Below are 21,709 nucleotides of genomic sequence, written 5' to 3'. Positions count from 1 at the left end.
GCTCGTCCCGGGCTCGGGGCGGCTCCCGCGTTCCGCCCGGTTCCGCAGCGGCCTGGCCCGATGGCGCCTCAGCGGAGGGGCGCGCCCAAGGCTCCCGAGGGCAGCGGGGCGGCCGAGCGCCGGCGCCCGAGCAGGTACCGGACAGCGCGGGGAGGGGCGAGCTGCGGCGGCGGGCGTGGCGTGGCCGCGCGGCGGGCGTGGTCAGACCAGAGGGCGTGGCCTATCGGGGGCGTGGCCTGCAGAGTCGTGCTGCGTCCCCGGGGCTCGGGGTTCGGACTCCGGACGGGAACTCGGGGCGGGAATCCTTCCCTGACCCGGACCTGTGTGCAGAGGGCTCCACGGCCGGCCTCCCGACGCGGGCGTGTTCCGAGGCCCCGTCGTGTCGTCCCTGTGCGCTGTCCTTAGGGCTGTGTATAGGAGGGCCGTCGGATGGATGGCCCGATGAATGAATAAGTGACCGTCCCATCCCGTAGCCTTGCAGGGGGTTCTCCCTAAAGCTCTCAGAGCCAGGGTGTGTTTTCATCGCTCCAGGAAAAATCACTGAGCCCCAGTGCTTGCCCAGGGGCCATGGACCTTGCTCTGAGACTTGGAAAGCAGGCCCCTTCTGTTCTGGCGAGATTCTCTGGGTGCAGCTTGAGCCAGCTTGCTCCAAACAGGGTGCTCCCCTTGAGCAGACCCCGAGGGGAGTGTTGCATCTGAATCTGGCCGAAGATGCAGTTTCTTCATCTTTTGTGTCTCTGTGCGTGTGTCGTTGTCGTCGTCCCCCTCCCCTTCCCCCCCCCACCCCGTCCCTTTCAGATTCCGCAGCCGCACTGTGGGGAGAAGGGTCCCCAGTAACTCTGCCTTGTCGGTCAGGGTGCCAATCATTTGCTGCTCAGATGGGCTGGCAGTCTCCCTGCCCTGTGCCCTGTCTGGAATTTCGGGAGAAGGGAAATGATGGGCCGGCTGGTGTCAGGTGTCCACCCTGGTCTAATTATGGAAGGCTGGGTGGCCTGGAGGCTGGACAGCAGTTCTAGGGGTGGGGAATCTTTTTGAGTTGGGCAGAGCCCCCCTTCCCCTTCAGGTGTCTATGATTCCTGTTTAAAATGATGAGGTATCCACTCAACGTGGTCTGACCATGCTGTGCCCTCCTTGGGATTTATTTATTGGAATTTGTTTTATTCATATAGCACTGCAAAGAGTTGAGGGACATAAAAATAGAAGTCAGACTCCCTGCTTTTCAGGAATTAATTGCATACTTGAAGAAACAGGGCACACCTCCTTAAAAGAGTGCCTTGATCTTTTTTCTTTCTTTCTTTTTTTTTAAAGATTTTTATTTATTTATTTGACAGAGAGAGACACAGCGAGAGAGGGAACACAAGCAGGGGGAGTGGGAGAGGGAGAAGCAGGCTTCCCGCCGAGCAGGGAGCCCGATGCGGGGCTCGATCCCAGGACCCTGGGGCCATGACCTGAGCCGAAGGCAGACGCTTAACGACTGAGCCACCCAGGCGTCCCTTTTTTCTTTCTTTTTTTGGGAGCTCTTTGAGCCCTACAGTCACCAAGTCTTTCCTAGACAACAGTAGACAGCTTCCCATTTACACAGGTGCACACAGACAGCCGCACCCACGGGCACATACAGATGTGCACACACATGTGCATGCAACTTCAGCCTGGCAGTGAGAAGTGTAGTACCCAGGTTGTACAAAAAGTGTCTTAATTGCACATTGTTTTCATTGTGCTTGTCTTCTCGGCTGGCTTGTGGTTTTAGTGAAGTGGGCTTGAGTCACACTTAGTTTGTGTCCTGTGTGTGGGCATGGGCCGTGGTACATGGTTCGGGGCAGTCAGTTTCAGTTGCAGGCAATGTGATTGGCAGCACAGATTTGGGTTCTCCGTGGGCCTGGAGGGACACTGACTGGCAGCTCACCTTGTTCCCAGCACGGGTCAGATGGGGCTGGGGGCCTCCTTCCCCAGCACATCCTCTCAGGCTGCCGAGTGCCCCTGGATTGGCTGAGAGCAGCTCTGACCTCCGTTACTGCAGAACAGTGTAAGGCTTGCTGTAACCAAGTGTGGGTGCGGTCCCTGGTCATCATGGTCTGTCTTCTCAGCACACATGGGGGCCTTTGGGTGACGGCAGTTGTGTTTTGTCCTCAGCACCAAGAGTGTCCGGGCCCCGCGGGAGGTGCCGAGGAAGTGGCTGAGAACCGCCATCCTGGGGGCCTGCGCCGTGCTTGCTGGGCTGCTGCTCTGGGGCAGTCTGGGGGGTGATGGTGGCGTCACTGAGGTCCTGGCTCACCGTGGCGAGATGCTACCAGGCAGGTTCATCGAGGTGCCCTGCTCAGAGGACTATGACAGTCACCGAAGGTTTGAAGGTAGGCGATGCTGCTGCAGTCCGGGAAAGAGCAGCACGTCAACATGGAGCGCGCTGTGTCTGAGATGCGTCCGTGTTCTGCTGCAGTGAATTGGTGGGAATCAGATTGGAAGTGGGCGGGGGCCGGGGGGTACGGGCGAACTTTCCCTCCTTCAGGTGGGTTAACCCACACCTGGACTGGGAAATGCAGGGGCAGGCCTGCCGGTCACCGAGGCTAGCATTTTACCGAGGTGCCCTGCACTCTGCTGGAGAGACAGTTTGCCTGGAGGCGCACAACAGAATTGGAAAGGTAAGGAAGAAAAAGCTGAAACGAGAAAAGTCTTTGGCTATAGAGTGTTATAGAGTGTTGTCGCTGCAGAAAATGTTGCAACAAGAAATGTCACTACTGGGGACGCCTGGGGGGCTCAGTCGTTGAGCGTCTGCCTTCAGCTCAGGTCATGGTCTCAGGGTCCTGGGATCGAGTCCCGCATCGGGCTCCCTGCTCGGCGGGAAGCCTGCTTCTCCCTCTGCCTGCCACTCCCCCTGCTTGTGCTCTCGCTCTCTCTCAAATAAATAATAAAATCTTAAAAAAGAAAAAAAAAGAAATGTCACTACCAGAAGCCCTTCCCCAGGTCGAGTGTCCCATCGGGGGGTGGGGGTGGGGCAGGAAGGCAGGAGGGGGCGTGGTGCCCAGAGGCGCCCATGGCGTTCGGCACCCCGGAGAGCCCAGGAACTCAGTGCCAGTGGGCTTTAATTTCTCACACATTCCTCGCTGCTGGGCACTTTCTCCGTTTTAAAAACCTAGCCTGCGCGACTGTCTTAAAGACAGAATTCTGTTAATTTTTTCATTGAGAGCAGTGCTCTGGACTGAACTGGAAGAAGACTGCCCAGTGCTTCCACCGAGTGGCGCCCGCGGGCCAGGGCTCCACCTCCCTCGCCCGTATGGGTGCCCTCCCTGTCTCCCTCAGCCTTTCCCTCTCCTGTCCCAGCTTCCAAGAAAGTATTTCTCTGCAGTTAGAACTGAAGTTTCTCTTCTCACGCACTTAATAATTTAGCAACACTAAAAGTTTGCACGAGGGGGTGGGGGGATTGGGAGTTGTTATTATTTAGCAATGTGGGGTTCCAGTTTGGGAAGCAGAAAAAATCCTGGAGACGAATAGTGATGATGTTGGCACAACACTATGAATGTAAAATGGTAAATTTTGTATTATGTGTATTTCCACAATACCAAAAAATAGTTGAGGTATATTTAAAGCTTCTGGACTTCTCTCCTGCCCCTCAAGCTGGAGGGGCTTCTACTTTGGGCAAGGGGCTCCTGATGAGACGGAGGCTCGACCCCTGTGGGGGTGTCTGGACAGAGCACTGTGTGGAGTGTGTGCTCATGCCCTGATAAGTCAACCATCCAAAATTCACTTTTTCACCCAAATTATACTCTTGACCCTTACTCATGTTGAACACTCTGTTCCTACTGGGTTTTAGCATTTCAAAATTCATGGGGTTTTGGTTCTCTCTTTTTAAAAACCAATTTCTAACCTAATTGCCTTGTAGCTCAATAATATAATCTGTATGATATAGGTCCTTTGATATTGGCTCAGACTTTCTTTTTTTTTTAAGATTTTATTTATTTATTTGACAGAGGGAGACACAGTGAGAGAGGGAACACAAGCAGGGGGAGTGAGAGAGGGAGAAGCAGGCTTCCCGCGGAGCAGGGAGCCCGACGCGGGGCTCGATCCCAGGACCCTGGAAGCCGAAGGCAGACGCTTAATGACTGAGCCACCCAGGCGCCCTGAGACTTTCTTTTTTTAAAGAGTTATTTATTTGAGAGAGAGAGAGAGAGAGCACCCGCGTGCACGCATGCTCATGAGCGGGTGGGGGGGCAGAGGGGGAGAGAGCGAATCTCAAGCAGACTCTGAGCTGAGCATGGAGCTGGTTGTGGCTTGATGTCACGACCCTGAGATCATGACCTGAGCTCAGACACTCAATCAACTGAGTCACCCAGGTGCCCCTCAGACTTTCTTTTTGACCTAATATGTTTTTGTTAATGTTCTACGTATACCTGGAAAAACGTTTTCTAATGGTTGCATGCAAAGTTCTCCGTGATTCTCCCAGTCTCTTAGTCTACATCCTCACGGACTTCTGTCTCCTTTGTGCATCAATTACTGAGAGAGGCGAGCAGGCATGTCCACCGTGCCTGTGGGTCTGGCAGCTTCTCCGGACTGGTCTTTCATGTTGGCTGTTTCATATCTGAGATGATACTATCCGGTGCTGTTTGTCATGTCTTCATCTTCCTGGTGAATTGTTCTGTCACTTCTAAACATGACCCTCTTTTTCCCTGTAATGATTCTTTTGTCTTAAAGCACAGTAGTTACACAGATATCACTCTCCAAGCTTTCTTTTGATTGTCGTTGTATTTGCTTTTATTTTTTATCTTTCTGTTGTCATTTTGTTTAGGGAGTAACCCTTATAAAAAGCATACATGTGGCTTTTGTTTATAATGAAAACACCTGTATCAGTGGGATGGTATTTGGCCTCCTGGAACTGAGGCACCTCTCCCCCGATGGCCCCCAAGTAGAAGTTTATTTTTCCCACACAACAAGGCACAGAGAAAGGCCCCCCAGACTGGCCTGGTGCTCTGTGAGCCCCTCAGCACTTAGGTTCAGTGTGTGGCTCACCTGGTCCCAGGACACCCACTCTACCTCCAGGCACCAGGCTCACGTTCCAGACAGCAAGGGGGAAGAAGGATGAAAAGCTAGATGTCAGCCAGCCCACCCTGTCCCAGAGTGTCGCTCGGCTCCATCTCATTGGCCAGGACCCGTACGAGGGAGCTGGCCCGCCCTGTGTGCTGAAACACCAGGGGTTTGCTCAGCCCGTCTGTCTGATGCTTTGCGTCATCCTGGCCCCATCCACCTGACCCTGGCCTCGGTGCCATCCGAGCTTCTCCACCTTCCTTCCCTAAGCAGCTGCACATCCCGGGTGCAGAGAGACGGAGGGAGTGCAGGGTGGGACACGTGGTGAGCACCTTTGGTTTGCCGGGCCCCTGGGACAGGACAGTGACCAGAATTGCAAGCACAGCTTCAGTTGTCCCCGAAGGGCTTTCTCACGGGGGCTTAGGAAGGCTGGATCTGTGGTCCTAGATTGTCACGGATACTGCCTCTGGCTCAGGGATCTCTTCCCAAGGGTAAGCACCTGCCTGGTGTGGGGCCACCAGGAATGTGCTGTGTCCAGCCAGGTGTCAGTATGTCCCACAGAGGATGCACTTACACCAAAAAGATCATTGTTGCCTCTCTGAAATTCACACCTATGTGGGTGTCCTGTATTTTATTTGCCAAATCCGGCCCCCTCATGCTGTGGAAGGCACGGCCCCACAGAGTTCCCCTGGGGAGGGCCCCCTATAGGTAAGTCCTCAACAGATTCAGCATGGGGTCAGCATCTCCTTCCGGCTCCTCTCTCTCCAGGCTGCTCGCCCAGGAAGTGTGGCCGGGGCATCAGTGACACCGTCATCACCAGGGACGAAGCCCAGCGGATTCGCAGGTACCCAAGCCTCTTCTGTCCCGAACAAATGGGAAAGTGGGGCTGCAGGACAGGAAGCAGACAGTTTTTACTAAAAAAACAATGTAAAGAAATTCATTTAGAATTCCGTAAGCATTTCTTGCGTGCTTCCAAGGGCAAAAGCAGGCTTCTCCAGTTTCCAGGAGCAAAGGGTGTTCCCCTCAGAGCTGCTGCTGCTGCTGGAACCCGCCGAGGCCCAAGCCCTCTTCAGGGGAGGTGGGTCTGACCTGGACAGGAGGTCTAGGGAGATGCTGCCTCCCCAGCTGTTGGGGAGACTGTGGGCGCCTGTGCAGACGCGCCCCTGCAGCGGGGGCTCCCGAGAGCGGTGCGGTCTCTGTGCCTAAGCCGGCTGGGCATTAGCCCTTGGGCCGACCAGCCGTGACTGGCGTCGGGGCAGGAAGGCTACTCAGATGCAGCCGACACTGGATTTTTCTTTGTTGGGATTTTAAAAACAAGATCTTAAAGCTTTGATTTTGCAACAAATTGTTCAGACACGAGAGCTGTTTAGACACAGGTGCAAGGTGGAGCGGCGTCTGCCCTGAAGCTGCCTTCAGCCCATGTCCCAGCTGCCCGTCCCAGCAGGGAGACGCTCCTCCTGTTTCTAGATAACAGTGTAGGGGCTCGTTGGGCAGGAGTCACTGGAGTCGGGTTGACCCATCCCCAGGGACCCAGTGGGAGTAGCTCAGCCCATTTGGGTGGGCACCAGCTCTCGGTGCTAAAGATGGAAATTAAGCCTACTTGTTTCTAATCTGTCATATTTAATTAACAAGATGGTGAGGAAATATTATTATTTACTCATTTAGCTTTGAAAATTGAGTCCTTTGGTCTGAACATGTGTTTATATTGCAAATATTAAACAATCTATTAACATTACATGAATCATGCTGGTTATTTGCCTAGATATACCACAGACAATTCTACTAACTAAATCCTGAATATAATGACCTTCCCCCACAGCATAGCCGAGAAGGGGCTGTCCCTGGGAGGATCTGACGGAGGGGTGAGTTCCTGCTTCAGTTTTCTTTCTGCCCCTTTAACTTGCTGTCCGTCCAGGAGCAAGGAGGTGTCCCCCCACATCGCCAGTGTGGACAGGCCACATTCAGGGGGCACAAGAGTGTCCCCGCTCTTCACAGTGAGTTGCAGCAGCCTGCTCCAGATCTGGGGCCCCTGCTGGGGGCAGGCAGATCTGGTCTCAGACAGTGAGCTGACAGAGGGTGAGTTAGGAGCCCAGTGAGGGTGGTGGCCAGCCCTGGAAGCTGGAGGGGCTCCTGGGACACGGTGACACACATGCTCCCCAGCCTCCAGGCTGGAGGCCCCACAGACACGGTGTGGGCACTGTCATCCATGTGTGTGAGAGTGCAGGGGCCCGGTGGGGGCAGGGGGACGTCCCAGGAGATCTCATAAACAGTGCATCCACCCAGAACCTGGGGATAGGACCTTATTTGGAAAAGGGGTCTTTACAGATGCCATGAAGTTAAGGGTCTGAAGATGAGGTCATTCTGGATTGGGGTGGGCCCTAAATCCAATGGCAAAAGTGTCCTTATGCGAGAGAGGCAGAGAGAGACTTGTGGAAGAGGAGAAGCCGCAGGAAGACAGAGGTGGAGGGATGCAGCCATAAGCCAGGGGACCCCTGGAGCCACCAGAAGCTGGAAGAAGCAGGAGGAGTTCTCCCTTAGAGCCTTCAGAGGGAGCGTGGCCCTGGCCACACCTTGATTTTAGGATCTCTGGCTTCAGTAGCTGTGAGGAGACAAATTCCGGTTAGTTTGAGTCCCCAGTTTGTGGTGATCAGTCACAGCAGCTGCTGGGCCAGGGCAGCCCTGTGTCTCATCTGCCTCCTGGGCAGCGCCTGGGGTCCTGTTCCTACGAGCACCGCACATTAGCTTGCATTCCCCTGTGGTGTCCTGAATGTGGGTCTCCACCCAGCGTGTGAAGCTGTGGAAGATACAGTCTTCTCTGCATTGTTTGGCGATGGCTAAATTATCGCCATTATGCGGACCCGGATCAGTCTACATGTTTGAAAGTCCTGGGAAGATTAGTTTATGGACTTTGCTAGAATTTCTAAGTATCTCTATGATTATCTGCATCACTTTATTTTATTCTGCAAAATTTCCCCCAGAGTTCCGAAAATTAAGCTCCTTTTATTTCAGTTTGGTTTGATTCAGGGGTAGCATTTATTAAAAACCCATTTGTGCATGGACTCATCTGTTATTCTTTGTTGGGCATTCCCTCAGGAAGTTGTCTTGCAGCAAAGGAACCAGATTTGATGCCTTTAAGTTCAGTTAACATTTATTAAGCTCAAATTATGTTCAAACCCCTGGGCTGATCACTGCACCAATTAGGAGAAATATAGTAGCTTCCAGATAGCGTAAAAATGGTCCCTGCTGGTGACCACTTTTCCCGGATAGGGGGAAGACCCACAGAGGTGGGGTGGGCAGGGGAGCAGAACACTTTGACGGTGTTTTAGAAAGTAGGACCCAGCAATTCCACTTCTGGGGATTTACGCAAGAGAATGAAAGCATCTGTCCACACAGACTTGTCTGCCAGTGTTCAGGGCAGCTTAATTGGTAATAGCCCCAAACTGGAAACAACCCACATGGTTGTGTTAACCCCAAACCATGGAGTGTCCTCAGCAATAAGATGGGATAGATGTCTGTGGACACAACAGCATGAGCGAACCAGAGTGGTTATGCTGAGCAGAAGGAGACCCAGAAAGAGTGCATCCCACATGATTACATTCACATAATTTTAGAAAATGTGCATCAGTCTGTGACGGTAGGAAGCACATCAGTGGTTGCCTGGGTGGGGAGGAGTCGGGGGAGAGAGGCAGGATGGCAGAGGGTACAAGGACATTCTGGGATGTGGTTGTTATCTTGATGGTGATGGTGGCTCACGGGTATGTGACATCAAAGCTTATGAAATTGTGCAGCTCATCTGTCCCTTATACCTCAACAGGGCTGAAGGAGCGAGGGTGGGCGGGGTGTGATTCAGCTGCAGGAGTTCACAGGTCTGTGGACTGTTTTCAGAAAATCAGACTGGGCAGGAGAGAACGAGATCTGTCCTGTATATACCCTGGGTCCCCTGTCTTGAAACCCGGCATGGCCTCCCGGACCCAGGGTGAGGGTGGGCTGGACCTCAAGGCCCCTGCTGCCCTGTGCTCATCTTTTCCAGGCATCCATCTTGGACTTGCACTCAGGAGCCCTGTCTGTCGGGAAGCACTTTGTGAACCTGTACAGGTGAGAGCCCTGAGGGGCTGCAGCCCTCCCTGCACCCCTGTGCATTTCTTAGCTGGAACTGGGGGGTATGGCCCTTCTCAGGGGGCAGGATCCTTGTTCACCAGCTGCAGGGAACAGTCTGGGGCTCCATCGGAGGCTTCTCAGGGGCCTTCTCCGGAAAGCGGGACCTTCCTGAGGCCGAGGGACAGCCAGAGGGAGAGGTGGGAGGGGTGAGAGGCTGGCCAGGCCCTCAGGAGAGCTGGAGAGTCCGGTGGGACTCCGATCCTCCCTGAGGCCAGAGAAGCAGAGATTCTCCCAACCCTGATGCTCACATTGACTTCCGTCCCTTTAATCACGTGGTTATCACTGGAGAAACAGATCAGCGCCCAGGAGGAAACAACGAAGCTAAAGGAAGTGAGGAAAAGATTCAAAGATTATAATAAAGCGTTGACAACAGACGTCCAATGAAACGTTACATTTGTTAACAGCCTATTTTTTCACAGATACTTTGGAGATAAAATACAAACCGTCTTCTCAGAAGAGGACTTCCAGTTGTACAGGTGAGGAGGAAAGCAGACATGACGTCAGACGCGGAGGCAGGTGGCGCAGGCTGAGTGGGGAGGGCGGAGGGTCGGTGCCGCGGGAGCCCCGCCCAGTCAGGGGCGGAACCCAGGCGCGCCACGCCCATCACGGTCACACCCACCCAGCTGCAGGGCCACGCCCACCAGCCCCTGCTCAAGGGCCTAGGCCACGCCCCAGGCTAGGCCACACCCACCCACCCTCTGCAACCATGCCCACCCATCTTCACCCCGCCCACCAGCCCACGCCACGCCCCTGGGCACGCCCACTTGTCCGAACCCACCGTGATCACGCCTTCCCCGACCCTGCCCATCCCACCACAGCACCGAGTCCATGCCCACTGACCACGTCCACCCACCCAACCCTTGCCCTCAAAGACCACCACCCGGCCATACCCACCTGACCACCACCTCTCCAGACCACGCCCGCCGCGTGTCCACCCCAGCTGAGGTCTTGTGCATGTCCCTGGGGTATGTCCCACAGCCCCTGACTTGTCGTGGGCACATTGTGAGCAGAGGGTCTCACGAAGGCTGAAATGCACAGCTCACTTTATCAGAGTCCGGGCAGGTGGACGCAGGGGTGGTACCTCTCTGCCCCGGGGGCCAGGCCAGGGAACCCATGGACCGCATGAGCGTCCCCAGAAATACTGAAGGGAGGGGGCTTGTCTGGGTTGGCCTCTTCTCCCAGCTCCGTGGTTTTTCTCCTTCCCTGACGCTCTGTGCAGCCAGGGCCGACTGGCAGAAAGTACTAGAACAGCTGTGAGTGTTACACTCTGCACTAGCGTCCAGATCGCTTCGGGCTAGTAGGTGGTGCACAGGGCAGCACTGCCTCAGTCGCCGTGGGTCCAGCCAGGCCATCGAGCCCACACGACCCTGTGGAAGGAGCAGGCCCGTGGAGGCCTCGTGCGCCCCCCCGTCTGTGCAGGGCTGCTCCCTGCCCCTCGCAACAGCTCACGTGGAGGGAGGCAGAGCCAGCCTCAGCGGGTCCAGCAGCTCTTGCAACAGCCCCACGAGCAGCCCAGGGTGCGGGAGGGGGCCGTGCCCTCTCAAGTCACACCACACATGCTGGTGCCAGGAACGGCCCTCCTGCCCTGGCAGCTCCTCTCACTGGGGAGTGGCTTTCTTTAATTAAAACTTACAATTTTTAGATAATCAAGACTCACAGACTGTTTGGGGAAATAACACAGGGCGATCCCATGTACCCTTCACCCAGTTTCGCCCAACGGCAACAAGTTGGTGTGAGCAGAGCAGGGCATCGCCCCCAGGAACTGGCCCCAGTGCTGTCCCCACCGTCTTGCTCAGAATCCCTGGTTCTACCTTATTTGTGTGAGTGTGTGCAATTCTGTCCCCTGGGTAGGTCATGTAAGGGCTGCCGGTCACGGTACCGAGCGTCTCGTCGCCACGTGGACCCCACGTTGCCCTTCTGTCCCCTCGGCCCCAGCACCCGTCCCTGACCAGCAACCAGCGGGCCCATTGCTACCGTAGCCTCGAGGCCTGGAAACAGCTGCTGCTTCCCCTTGGTGATGTTTCCAGGGAGACAGCCGGGCTCCTGGTCCAGAGAGAAGCGAAGGGTTGGGGTGAACTTGACATGCAAATAGTAGCGGCAGTGAGCGGTGCCCTTGACCCCTGCCACACGCTAGTGACCTCACTGGGTCGGCCCTGAAGTCTGGGCCTGGAGCGAGGCTGGGTTTCGCAGCACAAAAGGGCCAGGTGACCAGCGGTGCAGGAGCCTGGTCTGCAATCACCCCGTGACTGGTTTACTGTGTTTACGGTGTTTACTGTTAAGTGAAAAGCGTGCGTCAGTATTTTAATGTTTGTAAGTTCAAGGCTCTATGAAACGTAAAAACGATCACCACGGATGAAGAAAACAGCGGATTTGTGTCTCATTCGAGTGCGAGCCTGCAGAGAGGAAGGGGTGTCGATCCAACTGCGGTCGGGGACAGCTCGTGGTTGCGCAGAGAACCCAGGGAGAGTCGCACGTATGGAACAGAGTTTGTATTTCTGGAGTGAAAACCCAGTTGGCTGTTGAACCAAGAAGGATGAGCGCTGTTGCCGGGCACGTGGGTGCTGGAGGAGGCGGCTGCCAGGAGGCACGGAACGCAGGCTTCATCAGGACGTTCGCTGTGTTCCACCAGAGCTGAGGGTTTAATAAATGAGACTGGTAGTTATCAATGAGGAAAAATGGAAAGAACCAATTAGTTTCACACAGTAAAACAATTATTAAAATAATAACTGGGGCGCCTGGGTGGCTCAGCTGGTTAAGTGTCCGACTCTGATTTCAGCTCAGGTCATGATCTCAGGGTTGTGGGATTGAGCCCCGCATCGGGCTCTGCGCACAGCAGGGAGTCTGCTTGAGATTTTCTTTCCCTCCACCCTTCCCCCTGCTCGCATCAGCTCTCTCTCTTAAAATAATAAAACCTTTAAAAAATAATCATAATAATAACCCAATCACTAAAACTTCTCAAAATAGATTCTCAAATAGTGTTGTCAAGGAAATGGCAGTTTTAGAGGGTGCCATTGGAATCTTTTTTCTAACTTTGTCTATTCTGTTGTTAAAAATAATTGAGCATTCTGAGACATGACAAGACTATTACCAGCATGAGATCTCAGCCTGATCTCATTTATGGTCTAGATCGTCACAGAACATTTCTGCTGGACCAAGAGAGCGAGGTTTGGGGACTCTCGAGGCCATGGCGATGTCATGGTCAGAAGAGCTGCCTGTCTCCCACGAAAGCATTCTGATAATTCACACAAAACACAAAATGCTCCGCTCTGTGTGTCTTGTGAGCTGGAGGGAAAGCTTTGAGGTTGGCTTTATGGTTCATGTTCAGGGTGAGAAATTCCCGGAACTCCACCTCGGGTTATTACAGAGGTGGTCAGTGTGCCCCCGGGAGCAGGGCTCCTGCTGCTCTCGGTGCCACGTCCACGTGGTTTCATCGGACTCCCAGCCATCTCTGGACGTGCTGAAGGTAAAACGTCAGTTTGCTTCCCGTCTTTTCTGGCTGTCATCTGTCTGCTGACCTCAGGGAGAGTGTGCAGTGTGACATGCAGTGGCCGGAACTGAAAACTGGAGGACTGTCTGGGGCGGGCCCCCGGGAGCCCAGAAGGAGCACCATCACCTCATTAGCGTGCCATCCACAGAGTGTGTGGTTTGATGACAGAGTGAAGGAATACCATGAGCCTCTAAGTTCTTTCGGTTCGTTGAACTGGGACATTTGGCTAAACACTGTTGGCAAAGCTTTGCGCATTGAAGGTGAACAAAGATGAAGACAACAAAGCCCACTAAAAATTCTGACATTCTCAGAAGTAGTTTTTCTGACTTGGCTGATAAGAGCGGCTGAGCGCACCCGTATCTCCTACCCCGTTGAAGGGTTAGAAGCATTCTGAATGTAGTTGTGGGCCCAGCAGAAGTTCCATGAACGTTGCTGATGGTAGAGTGCTTGCTCTACTTACTGAAATGAGTCTAAGGGGGTCCCAGGAAAAGTCTGGTGCGCCCCCAGTTGGCGCCCTGCGGAATGGGGGCACCCTTTGGCTAGTGGTGTGCATGTTGAAGCATCGGCCGGTGGTTTGGAGATGTTGGAAGGATACCCTGTTGTGCGGAGCTACGTGATTTGTGAGGCTAGAGCTAGCTCCGCATGTGCACGCGGGTACCTGGGCAGGCACCTGAATGTAGGTGCGTGTGGGCGTGTACCTGAGTCCCGCACACTTGTGCATATGTTGGGGTGTAAGTGTGTATGCTGCGTGTAGGTAGGTACGTGTACACGTGTGTAAGGGTGTAAGTTTGGTGTGTGTAGGTAGATCCTTGTGCACGTGTGTGTAGGGTGTAAGTGTGTATGGTGTGTGTAGGTAGGTCTGTGTGCACATGTGTGTAGAGGCGTGTAGGTAGGTGGGTAGGCAGCAGGTGTCGTGTGTCTACCTGAAAGACGGGGGTCAGCCCGTCTAGCACTGCTCCCCTGCATCTGGCCTCCCACAAGGAGGCGGCTCCCTGGAGCTCGGCTGTGCAGGTCAGCAGCGGTCCAGGCAGAGGCGGTGCCCCCACTGTGGACGCCGATGTGGGGGACTATGCTCCATTGGCACCTCGCCCCACAGCTGCATGTGCAGGGCTTGGAGCCCAGCCCCCTGGACGTGCGAGGAAGGGGCCGGTGTCTCCACGGGGTGCCACCCCTCTGCTGTGGCAGGCGGTGGCCCCAGCCCCTGGCTGCGCGCACACTGCAGCTCCCAGTGAGGGCCTCTCTGCCCTGCTCAGGAACGCGCACACGCTGTGCAGAGGGCCGCTCTCCTCCTCTGTTGCTTCTGAGTGTCCCCAGCGGGCCTGGTGCCGTGGCCATTCCTGCAAGGAGTCGGTGCTCAGTTCCTAGTCCTGCACGTGGTGTCCCTTCACACAGGCCCAGGCTGCTGGGTGTGTGTCTGTCCGTCTGGCGGCTTTCCTGTAGTCCGTGTCTTTTTGCAGCGTGGCGCTGTGTGGGCTCTGCGGGACCTGTGGAGAGTTCTCTCCAGGGGCCGCACTGCTCCTGGGTGATGCGTGTGTCCTCCCGACAGGGACGTGCGGCAGAAGGTCCAGCTCACGATCGCCCAGGCTTTTGGCATCAGCGCGTCTTCGCTCTACCTGACAAAGCCCACATTCTTCTCCCGCATCAACAGCACCCAAGCCCGGACGGCTCACGACGAGTATTGGCACGCACACGTGGACAAGGTGAGCACCCGCTCTCCAGCGCAGGTGCCAGGGGCTTGTCCGTGGCTGCCCGAGCTGGCTCTGCCTGGGCTTCGGAGCATCTACCCTGTGGCGTTTCTGTGGTTGGGATTTTAGGTGTCTTCCTCCCCAACATTTGGGGTGGGCCCTAAACCCTGTGGAACCCCGTGGATGTCGTCAAGGAGGTAAAACCCGTCCCCGTGGGACAGTGAAATGTGTACTAGGAAGTGGTGGGCACCGTGGCACCCTGTCCTCCGTGGCTGCGTCCGCTGGAGCCGTGAGCTCCACCACGTGCCACCCAGGCAGCCTCTGTCGTCCCCACAGCTGCAGGTGGCCTCCCCTTGGGCCTGCCCTCCGCCCGCGTTCCGCCTCTTCACGGGAAGATCTCTCGACCACGCAGGCTCCTCTGGATCTCCCGTCCTGGATCTCTGTTGCACAGTCCCAGCTAATCGGTGATCTCGACCCGCTGAGTTGGAGCCCGTCCCCATCGGTACTGCAGCCATGCCCCCCCATGTTCTCAGCGTGCTGCCGGGGGACACCTGAGGGCTGCAGGTGTGCTCAGGTGACCCAGGACCGTCCTCGTGTCCCTTGATGCTAGAACGAAAGAAGCAAGTGAAAAATACCCGGAAAGCTTGGGATGAGTGATGAGGGCAGGTTGGGACGCACGCTTGCAAATGGGGCTTCAGCTCTGAAACCCAGCCAGATGCTCAGCCTTTGTGTGATCTCGACTGAGCTGACGGAGGCAGCACCACGCGTGGCCATGAGCACAAGGGTGTGGTTAGTGAAACTGAGGACCCCAATATGTAATCCGTTCAAGCCAGCTTAAATGGAAGTGGCGTCTGTGGCCAGGGGCTCCCAGCGGGCCAGCGATGCTCTGGGGGCTCCCCAGACTCAGGCTGGGACTGCGGGATTTCTGGCCTCACGGCAGGAGGCCCAGTGTCTGCTTGCAGTGTGTTCAGACGCCAGTCCGGGCCCGCTGTGGTCCAGCCCGTCCCCTTGCCCCTCACGGCTGTGGCAGCTGTTGGTCTGTGGGTGACCACCGCCGATCGTCACTGCACCAGGCGGCAGGTGCGACCTTGGCCGTGAGATCATCACAGACGTCGCAGGGGCAGAAGTGGTTGTTACGGTGCTGACGGCAAAGACGATGCGTGTGGAGGACGGACGGGTACGTCCAGCATAGGGAGAAGGGAGCCCCCGCCGTAGGCCGGAGCCTAGGAGGATCTCCTGCACGAAGGAGGAACAGTCCTCCACCCACCAGGAAGAGTCCGTTCAGGAGAAACAACACTGAGCGCGGCCCGGCTGCGTTCTCGAACTTCGAAGAGAATACTCCTCAGGCGGGAAGAGACTGGCCGCCAGTCACACGTCGGCAGCCTCAGGCTCTCCAGAGCGATGCTCAGAGCCAGGAGGCCATGGAAGGGTCTGCAGGAGCCGGGGTCACACGAGCAGCCACAGGCCGCTCACGTGTGGACGTGGCAAAAAGATGTCCTCAGACGCAAGAGAACTCCGGAACGTGGCATCTGCTCCTCATCCGCGAGGCTCTTGTCTCAGCTCAGGAACAGAGACACTCCCACCACTCCCAACCAGCTCCCTGGTTCTCACGCGAGTTCTGAGGGTTCCTTTGCGGTATCTGGGGGTGGGTGGGTAGGAGAGGGTCAGGCTCCTGGACTCCCCGCCCACTGGCGGGGTCTCTCTCAGGTTTTAGGCGGCTCACGTATGATTGATGGACGTGAGGTTCACTGCGGAAGCTGCTCAAGAAGCCCGGCCCCGGGAGATTTGCAGGCTTATCCCTCTGGTGTTTGTTGGGAGAAGGGATTCCGGACAAGGGGAACCTGAGTCGGGGTCTCCGTGGGGGATGCAGAGCTGAGCCCAGGTGTATAGGAATCCAGCCTCACGTTGCGTGGTGCCAAGTTTGTGAGACGGTGACATTGCTCTTGGGCACCATGGCAGCTCTGCTGGTCGGCCCCCCTCCCGTCAGGAGGTGACTGTCATGGTGATGGGGGTAGAGGTGGTTGCAGGGGGAGAAGGCTTTTCGAGCCTTGATCAAATATGGCACGTGAGACTGGCCTGGGGCTTCTGAGTCGTTCCCAGGACGCCTGCAGGTGTCAATAGAATCATGTACGACTGGCCGTCAGCCCGGCGGCTTAGAGGAGAGAGTCGGGCTGTGCGCCAGGGCTGGGGGGCGACGGTTTGGACTGCAGTTCTTAGACCCCTCCGTTTCTCTCTTACCCCACACTTGCTAATTGAACGATTCATCAGCCTGGAAAATGTTATTATGTGATTAAAATTCCTTGTTTGTCGATACCACTATCTTTGTGTGAAAAGAATGCGTATCTCGGTAATTCCCTTTATTAACCAGATCCCGATCTGTGTGAGTGAGCCCTTGGAGAAGTGCAGTCAGCTTCTCCTCACAGCCTGAGGTTCTAAACCAAACCCTGCAGATGTCACCTTGAGAAAACAGCATCTCCACGTGGTGCCCCTTGTCTGCCCTGGCCGCGAACAGTGCCTCGCCTCCCAGACTTCAGGGCGTCTTAGGGAACAAATGATAGCCGCCCCCTGTTTACGTCCCTCCGTCCAGGCCAGGGGTGGGGGTCGGTTATCAGAGGGTCCGTGCTCAGACGAGCCCTCAGCCAGACCCCGTCCTTCACCATCTGCTTTGCACTGCCCGCGCGGTCTGCCCGAAGAGCGTCTACGCAAAGAGGCTCACGCACTAAAGGGCAGACACTGTAGGGTCCGCCAGATGAGGACCCCGGGGTCGTCAGAGACAGAGACAGAAGGGTGGGGGCCGGGGCCGGGGGGCGGGAGTGTTTAATAGGGACCGTGTCAGTTTGGGAAGATGCCAGGCAAAGTTCTGGGGACGGACAGTGGGGATGGCTGCGCGACTACGATGTGCTTCGTGCCCCTGGCTAAAATGGCACATTTATGGCACATGTATTTTACTACAGTTAGAAGCAAAGGTTGGGGCTGCCCCACATGTGAAGAAAGAGCAAAAGCACTTGTTGCGGCATTTGTTCCGTGTGTGGACGTGGGAGGTGGGAGCTGTCGGTTAGCGGGTGATGCGGCCACTGTCCCGGGAATCGCTGTGGCTCGGGCTTGTCGGCCGAGCGTCCGCACGCGCTGCCTTTGCTGGGAGGTGGCTGCCCGCATCTGAGCTGTGCGGGAGCCCCAGGCAAAAGCGTAGGACCGCGGGCCTGACCGCAGTGTGTCTGTGGCCGGGAAGGCAGCCGGCGGTCTCATTTAGGAGGCAGACATGTGTTGTTGACCCACCTCGGAAGCGCGAGCGCGGCCTTCTGGGCTGGTGTGCCCCACGAGCGCCCGGACGCTGACGTGCTCCCTCACGCTCTGCCCGCAGGTGACCTACGGCTCCTTCGATTACACCTCACTGCTCTACCTCTCCGACTACCTGGACGACTTCGGCGGGGGCCGATTTGTGTTCATGGAGGAGGGGGCCAACAAGACAGTGGAGCCGAGAGCAGGTAGGACCCTCAGGCGGCAGCCCCGGCCTTGCAGGCAGCTGGGCAAGCCATCCATCTGCTGGCCTGGACACGCCCGCTGCCCTAGGTCACTGCCGCACAGCACAGCCGTCCCCCGAGCCCCCCACTTCCTGCAGTGCATTCCCGCTCTGTCCCTCCCCAGACCTGCCTCCCCAGACCAGGTGGTCCTGGAGCCCCCAGGGCCCCCAGCACGGCACGGACACTCAGAGCAGCCCCGTGAGCATGTGCTGAGCGGAGGGACCGTCCCCTCCCTTCTGGCGCTTGTGGGGAAGGGTGGGTTTGCAGCCCCAGCCAGGACTCCCAGAGACTCACAGGCAGAGCCCGGACACCTGGCCCCTGCGGCCACGTCTCACCTGTTCTGTGGCACTGCGCTCACTTGCTCACTGGACGCCCGCCTGGTGGGAGCCCAGTCAGACCAGAGAGGCTGCCCACCTGGGTTGGCTAAGAATGTTCCTGCCGGCCGTGGGACCAAGCCAGTGGGTCCAAACCGCTCCCTGTCGAAGCTCTGAGTGGGACACGCAGTAGCGTGGAAATCAAAGGTGTAAAAAGGGAATTAAGCAGCTCAGGGTTTGCTCTCCTCCCTCTGTGGTGAGCACGGGAAGAGCTGCAGACCCGGCTCAGTCAGCGGGCAGGAGGGGCCTCCAGACACCCTGCAGCTCCGGCAGTTTAACAGATTAAGAACCAGAGAAGCTTCTGGTGCTAAGGCCGGGTGTCACCTGTCACTGCTTTCAAGAGACACCCTTGTGGCCCAAGAGGAAAAGGACGTGAAGGACTACAAAAACTGAGATTATTTCACATTTTTGGTTACTCAGTTGCTGAGCTAAATCTTATTTTAAGTCATTTACTGAAGAATGTAAAAAGCCAGAAAGTACCTTTTTCTGAATTCTGAAATGTTTCATGTTTATAGAATTATGTGGGCAGTATTATTCAGACAACTTGATGTTCCCCTAGGGGATGTGGCCCTGGGAGACTCGGCCTGGGGGACGTGGCCTTGGGGGACGTGGCCCTGGGAGACTCGGCCTGGGGGACGTGGCCTGGGGGGACGTGGTTCTGGGAGACCCGCCCTCCGGTGTCAGTGTTACCGTGTTTGCTCTTTGCCTCGTGTGGTGTTGGCAGTGCTGGCCTGCTGGTCACCACACAGATGGTGACTTCATCCTCTGCTGGTAATTTCCTCGTGGTTCTGGTGACAAGTAGCCTGCCCCTGGGTTCTCGCAGAGCACTTCCGTAGTGCCCGTGCTTATCGGAACCACTGCGCACTTCCCAGCTCCGTTGCTGGGCTGCACGCAGAAAGCACAGAGGGGCTCCGGCAGGACCGCACGGCCCGAGTCGCACTTTTCTCCACAGGTCATCACACCGGCGTTTGGGGGGCCTGAGGATCTCTCTCCAGGTGGGCAAGATGGGGGTCTGCCAGGTTATTTTATAGCACTCCCTCTGTCCCGTCCCCGCCTGGGGCTCAGCGAGGCTGGTCCGTGCCCACAGACGTCACGGGAACCGGCGTTTGCCGGGCGAGAGATGCAGCGCGGCTCGCCCACCAGCGAGGCCACATGAAAGTTGGCATCCATTCCTTACACAGGTCCTCGGCCTCATGGGAATCCACAGGAAAATAGCCACAGCGCCTCACACTTTCCCACTTACTCATGCTGCCCAGGACCCTCTCCGTAGATCCGGGTGTCCAGTGGGGACCGCTTTCCTTCGGCCTTCACGCACCACACCCCTGGCAGTGGTTCTTCTGAGAACGTCCCCATCTCACCTTTTCTCACGGCTATCTTCACTGACTGTGAAATTCAGGACTGATAGCATTTTCCTTTCTCTTTATAAACATCATTCCTTTATTCGCGTTCCATTCTTGCTGAGAGAATCGCCATCACCGGGTCACTGTCTTTTTTCTCTGCTGTTTCCAAGATTTTCCCGAAATCTTTCATTTCATCCGTTCCATGGTGTTGGGCCTCGGTGTGGACTTATTTATACTTATCCACTTGGAGTTTGCTATGCTTATTGGACTAAAAGCCAAAGGTTTTCGTCACGTTGGGGAAGGTTGGGTGATCATTTCCTCAAGTCCTCCTTTTCTGCCCCAATATTAATTTCTTCTTCTGAGGCTCCAGCAGCATGAATGGTGGGAGGCTTTGTACTGTCCCAAGGTCTCTGTTTGCAAACTGTGCCAACGCGCAGGGAGGGATGTGGAGACCCCCACTCTTACTGCATGTCAACAGACACTTGATTGCCGTGTCCTTCTGCACAGGGGGCAGAGGGCATGGACGGGCGCGCACACAGGCCTGGCTGCTTGTCCGGTGTCTCAGGTTTGAATCAAAGTGCAAGAGACTGAGGACAAGATGTCTTTTAAAAATGTGGGTCTCAGAGAGTGTTGTGCGTGCGGCTTGCTCTGGGAAAGAGTGTTTCCTTAGCGGGGACAGCACCGCGTGTGAGCTCCAGGAGCCCCCGGGGCTCACACTCGGCTTCCACTGTGTCCACGATTTCTTTTGCTCTGTTGTTCCCAAGCAGAGCACAGTTCTTTGCTTACAACGAGAAAGCAGCAAGTGTCTGAGATGGACTTTCCTTTCCTTTGCAAAGATTATGGTTGAGTTGCAAGTATGAAGGAAGCAGTCGCGTTTCCAGCAGTAGCTTCGAAGGGAAATGCAGTTGCCACAGCGCCTGCCGAATCCCAGGTTCCTCCCCTACGGCTTTGCAACGGTCAGCCCCCTTGTAGAAAGATCTACGGTGCTGTGTGCAGGGCCAGTTAAAGACGGAAGCCAATGAGTGGAATTGTCTGTTGACGGTTGGAGGACCCCCTCCTCTTGACTCAGAAGCTGCCTCTCCCCACATCTTCGCCTTTTGTCCCCACTTGATGGGAGCTAACGAGGCGAGGCGCTTGGCGTTGTCTTGACGCGTCTTCCCCGATTCTTGGTTAAAGCTTTGCCATCACTCTGCAGGGTTTGGTTTTGTTTGACGTGGGATTAGAAGTAAGATCCTAAGCGTCAGACCTGAAAGGCTGTGAGGGGTGGGCCTGGGGCGGTCCCGTGGCTTGTCGGGGTGCCCTGGGTGGCGGCAGGACCTCACCCCCAAGTCTGGGCCCGCCCACCGCGAAGAGGGCCGGGACAGGGGCTGGGGGGCCCCTCACTTCCGGCGGCCTCGCCTGCTTTGCGTCCTGCCGCAGCCGTTCCGTGGCGGGCGGGCCTGTCCCGTTCTCCTCGTTTGCTGCGTCAGGGCCGGCCGTATGTGTGGCCTCCTGGTCACTGCTCTCTTCTGTCCCAGGTCGGGTGTCCTTCTTCACCTCGGGGTCCGAGAACCTGCACCGTGTGGAGAAGGTCCACTGGGGCACCCGTTACGCTGTGACCATCGCCTTCACCTGCAACCCGGACCACGGCATCGCAGACCCCGTGTTCACGTAGCCCTGGCCTCGGCGCCCTCCCCGGGAGCAGCCACGCCGGACAGATGCCCCCTGCCGCCAGTTCGGCCCATTTCCATTGAACAAGGTGCCTTATGAATCACCCGGATGTTGATTTGCTGCTGTACTAATTGTTCCTCATCTGTAAGTAAATTAGGGGAAGCGGCTCTTCACCTCCCAAGCACCTGTGTGTTTGATTCGGCGTGCTGTCAACGTCGGGCCCAGGAGTCGGCAGTGAGCCGACATACCCTCCTGCCTCCAGGAGGGGTCCCCGGGCCCTGGGTGGAAATTCCCGTTTGTGAATAGATGGGCATTCGCCCGGGCCTCATCCAAATTCAGAAACCACCGCGGACCATTGAAGACCGACTTTGGAACGTGGACGATGCATGGTCTGTAGAGCAGGTCCAGGGCGCGGGCAGCTCTGGGAGACAGGTGCGGGCCGAGGACCTAGGACACCGGTGACGTGAGTCCCACCGGACAC

At 56.3% G+C, this 21,709-nt stretch overlaps 1 protein-coding gene across 1 annotated transcript; it reads left to right on the top strand.

Moving 5' to 3' along the window:
- OGFOD3 (2-oxoglutarate and iron dependent oxygenase domain containing 3) lies at positions 1-21,409 on the top strand. The gene is made up of 9 exons (XM_036093107.2): positions 1-134; positions 2,131-2,348; positions 5,782-5,857; positions 6,833-6,875; positions 9,044-9,108; positions 9,591-9,647; positions 14,205-14,358; positions 17,705-17,828; positions 21,096-21,409. The coding sequence occupies exons 1-9, from the start codon at positions 61-63 to the stop codon at positions 21,230-21,232; spliced, it is 948 nt and encodes a 315-aa protein (XP_035949000.1). The 5' UTR covers positions 1-60; the 3' UTR covers positions 21,233-21,409.
- The last annotated feature ends 300 nt before the right edge of the window (positions 21,410-21,709 follow it).

Source organism: Halichoerus grypus, chromosome 2, assembly GCF_964656455.1.
Source record: "Halichoerus grypus chromosome 2, mHalGry1.hap1.1, whole genome shotgun sequence".
In the NCBI taxonomy this organism is placed as follows: Eukaryota; Metazoa; Chordata; class Mammalia; order Carnivora; family Phocidae; genus Halichoerus; species Halichoerus grypus.
This window is presented reverse-complemented; position numbering and strand designations above follow the sequence as displayed.